This window comes from Macaca mulatta, chromosome 6 (genome assembly GCF_049350105.2).
Source record: "Macaca mulatta isolate MMU2019108-1 chromosome 6, T2T-MMU8v2.0, whole genome shotgun sequence".
Classification (NCBI taxonomy): Eukaryota; Metazoa; Chordata; class Mammalia; order Primates; family Cercopithecidae; genus Macaca; species Macaca mulatta.
Window position 1 is genome coordinate 44718866 of NC_133411.1, and position 13645 is coordinate 44732510.

Sequence of the window (13645 nt, forward strand, 5' to 3'; positions counted from 1 at the left end):
CTGTGGCTCCTGGCAGAAGCAAATGTAAAACCATTTTGGATAGAGGTTCCTATAATCCAAGTCATAGTGTTTTTCATGAGGAAAAAAAAAAAAAAAAAAAAAAGACAAAGCACTGAAGCATTCAATCAGGGTCATATTAACATGAAACTTCAAATGGTTTAAGAAAAAAAAAATGTGTGGACAAGGTCAGGAATTCAAGACCGGCCTGACCAACATGGTGAAATCCTGTCTCTACTAAAAAAAAAAAAAAAAATACAAAATTAGCCGGGTGTGGTGGTGCACACCTGGAATCCCAGCTACTCGGGAGGCTGAGGCAGGAGAATTGCTTGAACCCAGGAGGTGGAGGTTGCAGTGAGCCGAGGTCATGTCACTACACCCCAGCCTGGGTAACAGAGTGAGACTCCGTCTCTAAAAAACAAAAGAAAAAAAGAAAAAAAGAGTGTGTGGAAAGAGCACAAATGATAAAGCAAATAACTGTTAACAAAAAGTACACCTGGGTAAAAGGTATTCCTTGTACAATTTTACTTTTATAACTTTTCTGTAAGTTTGAAATCATTTCCAACTAAAGTTTAAGAAAGACAGTTAAGGCAAAAATTTTATGTGTGATGATCAGAAATAACAAGGGTTATAATTAAGATGATAAAACAAAAATATATAACAGAAGTAAGCATGTTTAGAATGAGAAAAATTAACTTGAAACTGAGAAAAGGTCAAGATTATTTGAACAAAATGCAGAAACAAAATTCAGCTTGATTTTTATGTAAAACTAAGATTTCATTTACTTTCATGAAGTACAGGAGATTTAAAAACCCTTAAGAAAAAGAAACAGATTTATTGGCTGTCTATATTACTTCTTTTCCTTGAAAAGAAACTGAAAAACCAAACTGAATTTCTGTAAATCAAACAGTACTAGAAACAAACAGGTTAGACAAAAACAATAAAAATAAATCAAGGTAATTTTTAAGAATAAGAGGAAAGATTTGTCTTACTAGACATAGCAAGATTCACAGTAAGGTAAAAATAATTAAGTGTAGTATTGGCATAGAAAGAGATTAACAGAAAAAAAGATTCACACAAACACAGGAATAAGACACACAATTTTATAGAAGAGTTACATGGTATACAACAACGGGGGCTTATTATAACTAGGAAAGGAAGGATGGCTTAATATCTATTGTTGAGACAACAGGCAATGGAAAAGATACTTAATTCCTATGATATCCTCCTATATAAAAATTGCACTGGTAGATTAAAGACCTAAATATAAAAAGCAACAATGATTTTTAGAAGCAAATAGAAGTGGTAAGGAAACTTTCTTAAACCACAGAAAGTAGAAACAAGACTGAAATTTTGTTTACATTAAAACTCAAAGGTTCTACATGACAAGACATTACAAACAAAATGCAAAGACAGCCAAATACTAAGAGAAAGAAGATAACCGAAACCCTCAGCTAAGAATCACTTTTTTCTAGACTACACAAGTAATTACAAAGCAGTAAGACAAATGATCCAACAGAAATATGAGCAAAGAGTATAAGCAGGCAATTCTCAAAGAAAGAAATCAAAAAGGTCAACAGGAACAAGAAAACTTCAATATAACTTGTCAGGAAAATAAAGTGTCAGCAAGATAGAATTTCATACAATCTGATGGATAAAAATTAAGTTTAATAAAAAGTATTGCCAAAGATGAGGAGCAGGAACCCTCATGTGCTGCTGATGGGAATGTTAAGTGGCATAATCATGCTGGAAAACAATTTAGTAACATTTAGTGAAGTTTAAGATGCCCATAATGTATAACTTAATTCTACTCCCTTGCCCTAAAGAAACTTCTTTGTGCTAGAGACACAGGACAGTCAATGCTTGGAATCCAGAGGAAACAAATGAAAAAATTCCAACCATAAGCTGGTTGCAGTTTGTACCAAATGGGAAAAATTTCTCTTCCTCACTCTACAGTCCCATCTATTACAATTAAGGCAATCTTTCTATAAATGATCCTCTTCTGGAAGAGGAAATGTGCAGAGATTTCGATTTTAATTAATTCTCACACACCAAGTATTAATGAAATGTGTAATTCTTCGTGTCGACAAGTATTAACCCATATTAATATATGTCGCTGACTATGTGGTGAACTAGAACCGTCTTTCCCCTCCATCTAATCACCTGAAAATTTAAGATTATAAAAAAATGTTAGAGGAAATATAAAATTAAAATAGTTGCATTTAATTGAGAATCCTTCCCATCCTCTGTTGTTAGGTGACAAGACATTATATGTGGAATCAGACTTTCATTTGAAATGGTTCAAGTGGTCACTATGAAGAGCATTCTATATTAGACAAACCATTACACCGGTATTTTGGAATGATGTGAAGACATCAAAAAGTTATAATTTTGTGCTGGTGAGGATGTGGTTTTCTGTAAATTTACTACTTTACCACACAACTGGGAGGAGGGAATGACTGTGAGACAACATACCTGGATCAGCTGCAGTGAAAGGAACACCATCAGATGTATAAAATGTTGGTTCGTTCTAGGATGAATCAAAGTGATAAAAATATGTAATCATTTCAGAATAGATTTTTATAAGTACAATAATGAAGCATGGCTGATGTCACTCATCTGCACCTGATAATGCAAGAACAAGCAAAAGAACCTAACTTCCTAGTAGCCATTTTCATTTCACTGAGAAAGTCTATGGTTTTCAGATTTCCATTCTATTATCTCAATTTCTTGTGGTTCTAACGGTGCTGCCTATTGTCTTTCAGTGAACTGTTTTGTTGCCTGGGCTGCAGTGCAATGGCATGATTTCAGCTCACCACCACCTCTGCCTCCCGGCTTCAAGCAATTCTCCTGCCTCAGCCTCCTGAATAGCTGGGATTACAGGCGTGTGCGCCACCACGCCCAGCTAATTTTGTATTTTTAGTAGAGACGGGGTTTCTCCATGTTGGTCAGGCTGGTCTCGAACTCCTGACCTCAGGTGATCTGCCTGCCTCGGCCTCCCAAAGTGCTGGGATTATAGGTGTGAGCCACCACGCCTGGCCAACCATTTTTATTTTATTTTTCTTTACTACAACATGCAAAGTAAAAGTCTGAGATGCAGGTCCTTGGTTATGAATTCTCTGGAAAAGCTGCTTCCTGGCATCCCTGTGCTCAAGTCCAAGCCTTGTCAATCTCTCTTGCCACTGGATAGATCTTTCTCTAGTCCACCCTTTCACTGGAGAATTCTAGGTCTCTTCTCTTTTTTACCCAGTCTGATGGTTGCCATGTCACTCAAAGCCAGTGAAGACAGTTATTAGGCACTGAATTCTGAGAACAGCTTTATGTAGATCTTCTAATTTCCAAAACTGAATTCAAGCAATAAGCAAAACTTAAAATCCAAACAGTGGCATACCATAAAGTAGTTAGGATCATTTTCTGGTGTTGCTTCTCTATATGTTGAAGTTGCATGGACTCTACCCCAGTTACTTGACCGGAGTTCTACAAGCTTCAAGAGCATCTGTTTCACATCTCTGTAGAAAAAAGTTGAAAATGAGTTAGTGTATCCACCATAAGGGCTGTCAGACCCTAAAATATCTCAAATTCCTAAAACTTTATTTTCTTAATTTAACATGTACATCTGAGGCCTTGACTTTCTAGACATTTCCTATATGACATAAATTCATTTAAAAAAACAGCCTTGAATTATGTTCCATGTAACCATAACTATATGGACCTTAAAGGCAGTGGCTATCCTTCAAACAACATTTTTATGTCTCCTACTCTACTTACAGTAGTACTTTTATTTGTTGGACAGTTAATATCTGGATTTTGTTTTTCATTTAATTCATATTTTAACATAAGAAAATTAGCTTTTTCAATTTCTGAGCAAAAATGTCTGACACATGTCTATCACAAAAATGTCTAGTGAGCAGAAGCTATAGGTAAAATATTATTCCTTTAAAGAAAGTATTTTTGCATATCCATTAGCCATCAACTACCCTGCTGAAGTACAGCAAATTAAAAAACAATCTCCAAAGAAAAAGCAAGACATTGAGATGTACTGGCTATTTACATTACTTCTTTTCCTACCTACTGCAGTTTGCATCTAGGACAACATTTTCAATTCTCTGAATAATTTCTTCCATATCCATCTTTCCTTTTTCCTTCCAAGCATCTTCCAAAACTGATCCTGTCAACTAAAAAAGCAGGGGTCAGTAAAATAAGAAATTCCATAGCGTATTACAGAAATTCTAAAAAGATATCAGTAACAGTTCAAGCATTCCCTAAACAAGATGAATTTAGCGAGTTTAATATTCCTAATTCTTCTCTATCATCTAATAGTCAGTGATTTCTATGCCCTCTGTATTTCTCTTCACTGAGAGAAACTAAAAAATAAATGATAGCAGAACTTTAATCATGGGTTTTATGTCAACGACTTTTATATTCCCTGTATGACTAAGATAGGCTATTAGATTTTAATGAACATATCACTTTTTTGAAATATACAACATGCAACATAGAAGCTTTGAATTAAAAAAAAACACACAAACACGCATTTCATCAGGAAATAAATGAGTTAAGAATTTAAACAGGTAATCTATAGAAAATAATAAGCAAATGGCTAATAAACATGAAGAAATGCTTAGAATCATCTATGACAAAACAAAAACCAAGATTGACTATATCCATCACTATAAGGATGTAGAAAGAGATGTACTCATTCTGCTGATGGGGCTATACTCTGGTTCAGCATTTGGAAGGCAAATTAGCCATTACTTGTCGTAAAGTACATATGCTCATCGACTCACCAAATCTGTGTTTAAGAATTTAACCTACAAAAGTATCTGCACATATAAAGACAAGAGGAAATATTACAAGCAATGTTGTAGTGGCTAAACTGAAAATAATCCAAATATTCATCAATAAACATTGATAAATGTTATGGAATGAATAAACAATGCATATGCATACGACAGAATACTAGGAAGTTATTCAATAAGAGATACCTCTTTTATTGTGTGTGCCATGGAAAAATTTAAGATGTTTCATTAGGTGGCAAAAACAAAAAAAAGCCAAAACAGAGTAAGATCTTATTTAATAAGAGCACATATACAGAGATAAGAAGGGAAGAAGACAGAATTTGCAAATGGAAATGGTGTAAAGGACTTCCATTTTTCACTTCTGAACTTGCTTCACATATTACATAGTAAGTATATCTTGCTTTTCCAAAATAATTGGGAAAAAGTAAAATGTCAATATTTACCTTAAAGTAATAACTTAATCTTAAATTCATTTGAATACTATACAGACTTCCCTTCCTCTAAATCATAATAGGTAAATTAGTTAAATAATTTAAAAAAAAAAACCTACCTTCAATAATTTTACTGCACAAATTAAATTGTCATCCATAGGATTAGAAAAGAGGGCATTCAGCAATTCTCGAAGACCAACCTGAAGAATATCTGCTCTTGTAACCTGTCCATTTGTTCCCTTGATCTTTTGGGACCAAAAAAAAAAAAAAAAAAGAGAAAAAAACAAAAGGAATGATGCCAAAATATAATACAGATACATAAATGAACAAGGCGTTGGCAAAATAAGTGTTTTAGCTAAATGACAAAAGTAATCGGAATACACTCTGATATCTTCACAGACTTAGAATTACTTTATATGTAACTAAGACCTCTAATAAAACTGGTAAGCTATGGGTAAAATTTAATATCCATTTATCACAGAGTCAGCATAATTTAAGGCCACTTTGATGTTACTGCTTCATAAAGCTTTCTCTAGTTTGTTCAACTACCACTTTTTTTGAACACACAGCATTTTATTCTGCTTTTAAAAATATTTTAAAATATTCTGTTTTGCATCAGAGTGGTATATGTATCTTGTATCACTGGGTAGAAGAATTTTAGGTGCAGGAACTAAACCTTATCTTTACATCCCCCATAGACCTAGCATCATTATCTCCATATAGAAAATGCTCAACAGTATTCTTATTTTAGACTGCTGTTCATATTTTGGCTTAAACAAAAATTAGACTGAAAAAGAACATGGCATAAGATTTTCAAAAAACTAAGTCCACCTGTGATAAAAAGGCATAGTAAGGCTCTGGACTGGACACAGACCTTTTAGATACAATGACTGAGATGCACATTTGATAGATTCACATTGTCTTATGATGTTTCTGATATTATGGCATTTATGATCTTAGGTTCTCAAATCAGAGTATAAAGGTATAAGCTTATATCTGAGATTCACTAATTTAAAAAATCAAGCAGAGGCTGGGCGTGGTGGCTCATGCCTGTAATCCCAGCACTCCGGGAGGCTGAGGCGGGCAGCACCTGAGGTCAGGAGTTTGAGACCAGCCTGGCCAACATGGTGAAATCCCAACTCTACTAAAAATATAAATATCAGCCAGGCGTGGTGTTACGTGCCTGTAATCCCAGCTGCTCAGAAGGCTGAAGCAGGAGAACCACTTGAAACTGGGAGGTGGAGGTTGTAGTGAGCCGAGATCACGTCACTGCACTCCAGCCTGGGCAACAGAGCGAGACTCTGTCCCCGCCAAAAAAAAAAAAAAAAAAAAAAAATTCAAGCAAATCCATTACACAGTAATAATGCTGTGCTGAATGCAGCACTTCTATCGCCTACTAACAAGCATATACTTAAGTATACCACTCAAATTTATAAATATGTTTAGCTGTAGACTTCGTACAAATGCATTTTTATGTGGAAGATTAATATATAAAATAGGACAAAAATAACTATTCTTAGGGGTTGGGGGATTGGGGAGATGTTGGTCAAAGGACACAAAATTTCAGTTAGGGGGAATAAGTTCAAGAGATCTCTTGTACATCATGATGACTATAGTTAACAATATATTGTATACATGAAAACTGCTAAAAATTTTAAGTGTTCTTAACAAAAAAAAAAAAAGTAAAATAATGCATATGTTAAATAGCTTGATTTAGCCATTCTACGATGTATACATATATCAAAGTGTTGTGTACCATAATTTGTCAATTAAAAAAATAAACATTTTTAAAAAAACTATTTGGGTGAATTAGAGTGAAAAGCCTAGTCTCTCTTTTCACTCAGAGTTCTGCAGAGTAAATTGCTTTGAACCACCATCTGAAAGTCAACATACTAAACGTATTAACATATAAGATGCAAGAATTCAAAAAGGTATTACTGTTGATATCTCAAGAACTTAAATTTGCATGTAAACCACAGCTTCCTAAAGCATGCAGACTTTTACCTCAGTAATTATTTCCCAACATCCTGCCCATGAGCAAATGTTATGGACAGACGGTCCAGTAAACGTAGGTGCTGAAACATGTTTTCTTTCCTCCTTCATTTCACTCTTCAGGTTGTAAAAATACAATATGAACACAAATTCCTCATTGAGATCAACTTATGTTCTCAGGCCTTGTTAGTACTTAACAAAAGAAAAACTTCTCACCTCCAGGTTAAGATAAAGTTCTCCCAGAAAGAGTACAAATGCATGAAATCGTTTTCGAGTAACTTCATCCCCTTTTGCAGCTTGATCTTTAACTTCATATTCAGTGCGACATCTAATTAAAGACATATCTTTTATAATCTCACATTGCTTTGCTTTTTAAATAGTCAAACAAGATAACCATTTGTCAGTTTGGTTGTCCACAGCAAGAGGCAAGGACAATGTCCCAATGCTCTTTCTACAATAAACTGCTTATTGAAGAGGCTAGATTATACACCATGTTTTTGTACTAAGACTCCCAGTTTGAAAAAACTGACAGTTTTATTTTCAACTATTTTTATCAAATTTGTAATATGTTTAAGCAACACACGTATAATCAGATTCACAGCATACTGGCAGCACCAAAGAAGGGAGAGGGAGCCTCACCTTATTTGTCTTACAGGTTTTTTACTAAGAAAGCACTGATTTTACATGTCTCTGTAAATTTTTTTATACTACAACTTTGAAAAGGATCTTTAAATACAGACAGACAAACACATACACACACACACACACACATGCACACAGCCTCCAATTGAAAATAAAATGAATTAAGTCCGTTATTCTTGTAATTTCCATTATACGTATCAGAGAAGTATTCATGTGAGGAAAAAATTCCCCCATTAAAACCACAATTAGAAAGCACCGGACTTGTTCTCTATTTCCAACGAGACTGACAGCTTCAAATAACTGATTTTTCCTTGCTCTGTTTGCCCCTGACTTGACCCATTTGCTTCACACAGATGACAAAAAGAAGAAATCCTCTTCTTGGAGCTTATTGTCAGTCATAGTTCCTACAAGGTAACTAAACTAGGCACAATAACCCTGTCACTGCCTTCATAAGTGAATTACGGTGTCAGATATTGTTACTAAAATAGATTTTAAAACTGGACTGTAAAAGTTTATCATTTTGTTATTAAGTATTTTTAATCTTTATTGATAAGGTGAGAAAACTCTGGGAAAGTAACTTGTTTTATAAAACTGGTTTTGACAGTTTTCCTTTTAAAGACAAAGGGAAAAGCTATGGGTACTGAATGGTTTCCATGCAGCCAGTTTAGGTTGACTTTGTAAAAAATTTTTAATAAAGAAAAAATAAACTACCTCTTGTTCAGTAATTGACTCTGGGTCAGTTTGTCAACCACGAAACCCCAGCACAGCTTACTGTGCCTTATGTGGCCAATTCCAATGTTTACAAGGTATATTAACTGAGCAACATCTTCTGTTTGAGTCAAACGTGGTAAGATATTTGTTATCTTGTACATATTAAATTCCTCATCAGAAAAAAGTTGGGATATTTATAGATAGTACATTCTGGTTAATAATGGAAGAGATCTGTTAATTAATGCCAAATCAGTTATGTAAAAACACCTGTTGGCTGCTTTTCTTTCTGTTACAACTTTGTTGGCAAGAGTTGATGAAATAACTTTTTTCATAAAATGCTATGACAGATTGTACGTTAGGAAACGATTATGTACATGCAAACATAAATACCTACATAATTGACTAGGTGAAAAGTCAAACGTTTTAAGCTAAAGATTTTCAATTATAAAAGAAATGTACGTTTATTTTGGAAAGGTTAAAACAGAAAAAGTATAAAGAACAAAGTCACCTGTAATACCACTAAAAACAAGAGATAACTGCTGTGAAGGTAACTTCCATTCCATCTTTTTCAAAGTATGTATATATTTTTTAAAGAGGTAGCAGAATTATGCTCTGCTTTCTTTACATTATTATCTTTGACAGGATTACAGTACTATAGAAGCACATATGGTGGGTAACAGTCAACGAGAATAGAAGAGTGGGTCTCAATCATAGCTATACAGTAGAATCACTTGGGAAGCTTTAAAAAATCATGCCCTAGCTCCACGTCATCTAATTACACCAGAATTTCAAATGGTTCAGACAGGATCTCGGCTTTAAGTATTCAGGTAACTGTAAGGCACAGCGGCGGGTGAGAAGCACTGAAAAACATGAGTGAGCATTCCTGGCGTCCCACCACCTACAAGTACCCACTTTGAATCTTTACAGAAGCTACAATTTGTGTTTCTTTAAGTATGGTTAGATATCTTTTTATAACTTTGTCATCTGTATTTTTCGAAACTGTTTTGGGCCATTCCAAGTATTTTTATTATTATTATTATTTTTGAGACGGAGTCTGGCTCTGTCACCCAGGCTGGAGTGCAGTGGCGCGATCTCGGCTCACTGCAACCTCCGCCTCCCAGGTTCACGCCTTTCTCCTCCTCAGTCTCCCGTGTAGCTGGGCCACAGGTGCCCGCCACCACGCCCAGCTAATATATATAGTATTTTTAGTTTTTTTTTTTTTTTTTTTGTATTTTTAGTAGAGACGGGGTTTCACCATATTAGCCAGGATGGCCTCAATCTCCTGATCTCGTGATCCACCCGCCTCGGCCTCCCAAAGTGCTGGGATTACAGGTGTGAGCCACTGCGCCCGGCCTATCATTTCACTTTTAAGTCTCTGACATATTTGGGATTTTAGCACAGAGAGTGACACAGGAACTCATCTTTTTTTCCCAAATGACTATCCAGTTATGCTACCAGCACAATTTATCTTTTTATCAACAGCCTGAATTTTCAAAGGTCTCTGGGGTATACTTCTAGAATCTTTATTCTGTTCCACTGCAGTTTAACCACACAATGGAATGCTTTGCAAGCATTAAAAGTAACTTAAAAAAACTAATGGACAAACTATAATAAACTTGAAGATAACCTTGTTATTGAAGACATCAAATTATAAGAAAACTAGTTTTCCCTAAATTAGCTTATAAATTGAGTATTATCTCCAAAATATCTAACATATACTAACAAGACTTGTGTAATTTCAAACACTGATTCTAAAGTTCATTGGACGAAACAAGCATAGCAAAGAATATTCGACAGGCTGGGTATGGTGGCTGATGCCTGTAATCCCAGCACTTTGAGAGGCTGAGGTGGATGAATACTTGAGGTCAGGAGTTCGAGACCAGCCTGGCCAACACGGTGAACCCCATCTCTACTAAAAATACAAAAATTAGCTGGGCATGGTGGTACGCACTTATCATCCTAGCTACTCGGGAGGCCGAGGCACGAGAATCGCTTGAGTCTCGGAGGTAGAGGTTGCAGTGAGCCAAGATTGAGCCACTGCACTCCAGCCTGGGTGACAGAGCATGACTCGGTCTCGGTGGGGGGGAAAATTCCAGAAAATGAACAAAACACTAATTACCCTAAGATGTTTTAAAAAATTATAGCTTTTGGCGGGGGGGGGTGGCTCACATCTGTAATCCCAGTACTTGGGGAGGACAAGGCGGGTGGATCACCTGAGGTCAGGAGTTTGAGACCAGCCTGACCAACATGGTGAAACCCCATCTCTACTAAAAATACAAAAATTAGCTGGGCATGGTGGCAGGTGCCTGTAGCCCCAGCTACTGGGTAGGCTGAGGCAGAATAATCACTTGAACCTGGGAGGCAGAGGTTGCAGTGAGCTGAGATCGTACCACTGCACTCCAGGCTGGGAGACAAAGTGAGACTCTGTCAAAAAAAAAAAAAAAAAGAAAAGCTTTTTAATAGCGATTGTATGGTAATAAAAAGGAACAGAATAAGTGATAAATGGAATGAAGATCCAGAATCAAAACCCAAATAATGCAGTGTGATAAAAGTGGCAGTTCAAATCAATAAGGAAAAATGGATTATTCATTTTTACTCTAATCTAAATAAAATTAAATCCTTATTCAAACCAAAGCTACCACAGTAATAAGAATTACATAGGTGTTTATTTTTAAGATCTTGGAAAAGGAAGGCCTTTCTAAACACAAATCAAATTCACAGACCATTACAGAAAAAAGACTGGTATATTGAACTATAAACTTCAAATATAATGCACATAAGAATGGGCTGCCCTATTCTTTCCTGCAGCTTTCTGTAATATATGGTCTGAGGAATGGTTAAATTCTAGTATATTTAGTAGTTTTCCTTTAATTTCACATTTACACTCACCTTTGAAGTAGCAATTGGCGGAAGTTGCCACTCTGTGGGCTAATTGTCAGATGATGGGACAGGTAATTACACAGGCGAGCTCCCATATAAGAAAAATTTGGGATAGACGTGGCCTTTTAAAAAGAAGAAAAGTGTCATATGACATAGGTACATCATTATTAATGCAAATCCTTAACAGCAACATTCTAAAGAGAAAAAAATTGACTCACCAAACTGACCATATATACAAGCCTCTTGTCATTGTTAGGCTTAAGGAAATTAAGTTCACTTTCCCTCCCAACCTTACAGCAAGAACCACAATAACTCCAAAAAAAAAAGAAAAAAAAAAAGAAAAAAACCCATCAGTTACCTGAGGCTACCAGAAAGCAAAGAGACAATGTCTCCTGTGCTAACCCATTTTTTTTTTGCAGAAAATCTGTACATGGCCACAACTGCACAGTGACAATTATGAATGAGAATATTGCCCAACTGTTGAGCAGTGGGGCTTCTTGAGGCAGGAAAGCACAGACTTTAGTGTTTGGCAGTCCAGGACAAGATTCCCTGGCATTCTTCTTCATGACTTTGGATATCAATAAACCTTTCTGAGCTTCAGTTAGACTTTAAAGAGGTGATTAATGGTACCTGGCACAAGCAACTGACACTTAAAGAATGCTCCAAGAATGACTGGGTAAAGAGGAAATGAAAACAGCTAAGCTACTTAAAAAAAGAAAAAAAAAAGACAGTAAGAAAACACTACACATCAAAGATTGTGTGATATAACTGAAGCAGTGTTCAGCAAGTTTAATAGCAATTTCTAAAGAATAGTGGAGAATATAGTTTACAATCTAATATAAGGTAAGAAAACACACATTAAAAGGTTAAGAAGCCAGGGACAGTGGCTCATGCCTGTAATCCTAGTACTCTGGAAGGCCAAGGTCAGAGGATCACTTGAGGCCATGAGTTTAAGACCAGTCTAGTCAACAAAGTGTGACTACCATCTCTATAAAAAATTTTTAAAATTAGCTGGGTAGGGTAGCATGCACTGTAGTCCCAGCTACACTGGAGGCTGAGGTGGAATGATCACTTGAGTGCAGGAGTTCAAGGCTGCACACTCTAGTGTGCGTGACAAAACAAAGCCCCGTCTTTAAAAAAAAAAAAAAAAAAAAAAAAGAAGAAGAAAGAAAAAAAGAAAAAGTTAGGGGATTTGGCCACAAAGGTAATCGAACATAGAATCGAGATCTAACAAATGTCCTGCTGCCCCTCTGACCCTATGTTGGGTCTACTTAGTAATTTTTATTTCTAATTATTTCCTTGCTCACATGGGGCCAGTACATGTCACATTAAGGGAGAAAGAGTGATTTCTCCTGACATCATGTATGTTTAGCTGGTACCCAAGACTTAAAGTTCATACTTACACTTTTCCCATTATTGGCACTGCATGTTTTCCTTTAGCTTCTTTTTAATGTTATAACACATGATTTAAAGACAAGTTCCACAAGGCTTGTCATTCAACAGTTTCCTGCTTCCCTACTTACACACCAGTTTTACTCCCAAAGACAACCACTTTTGACTCCTTCAGCTAAAAATATTTTAACCCGCGTTATCTCCACACTACATACTTTTTCAGTTTAGATGTTTTAGCTTTTTTTATTTCTTACTGCAACTGGAGCATCCCTAGTTCAAAAATCCAAAATCCTCCAAAATCAGAAAATGCGAGTGCCCACATAATGCCAAAAAGAAGTGGAAAATTCCACACCTGACCTCATGTGACAGGTCAGTCAAAACACAGGTGTACAACACATAATTTATTCAGCATCCCCAAAGGAAAAAAGACCCTGTCAACCCCCTTCAGCTGTAATATACTTAGGTATCCTCCCTGAGGTGTCTCATTATATACTGTATATCCTAAATCTACAAAAATCCAACATCTGAAACACTTGAAATCCCAAGCATTTCAGATAAGGGATACTCGACTTATAATTTCCCATCATGGAAGATGAGCTTTTAGCTTTCACTCTGCTTAATTTCACCCCACTCTACTGTTTCCTACTATCACAGTATGGTTATGATTTTATTCATTTGCTGTGTTTTCATTTATAGCTGAATCTTGCATTACACTGCTTTTACCTTTTTTCTGCACAACTTTGTTTTCCCTAGACTCAGTTTTTCCTACATTTTTATATTCTTCTCATTGATTTATCCCTA

General features: G+C 35.8%; 1 protein-coding gene across 3 annotated transcripts in view; it reads right to left on the reverse strand.

Annotated features, from left to right (window-relative positions):
• The window catches only part of PAIP1 (poly(A) binding protein interacting protein 1), a 30680-nt gene that overhangs the window by 5085 nt on the left and 11950 nt on the right, over positions 1–13645 (reverse strand). For all 3 annotated transcript variants that reach the window (XM_015139970.3, XM_015139972.3, NM_001266304.1), the window contains 6 exon segments: positions 11462–11574; positions 7436–7547; positions 5347–5472; positions 4066–4172; positions 3389–3506; positions 2473–2527 (listed from right to left, as the gene is read on the reverse strand). In XM_015139970.3, coding sequence (XP_014995456.1) covers positions 2473–2527; positions 3389–3506; positions 4066–4172; positions 5347–5472; positions 7436–7547; positions 11462–11574 — 631 coding nt within the window.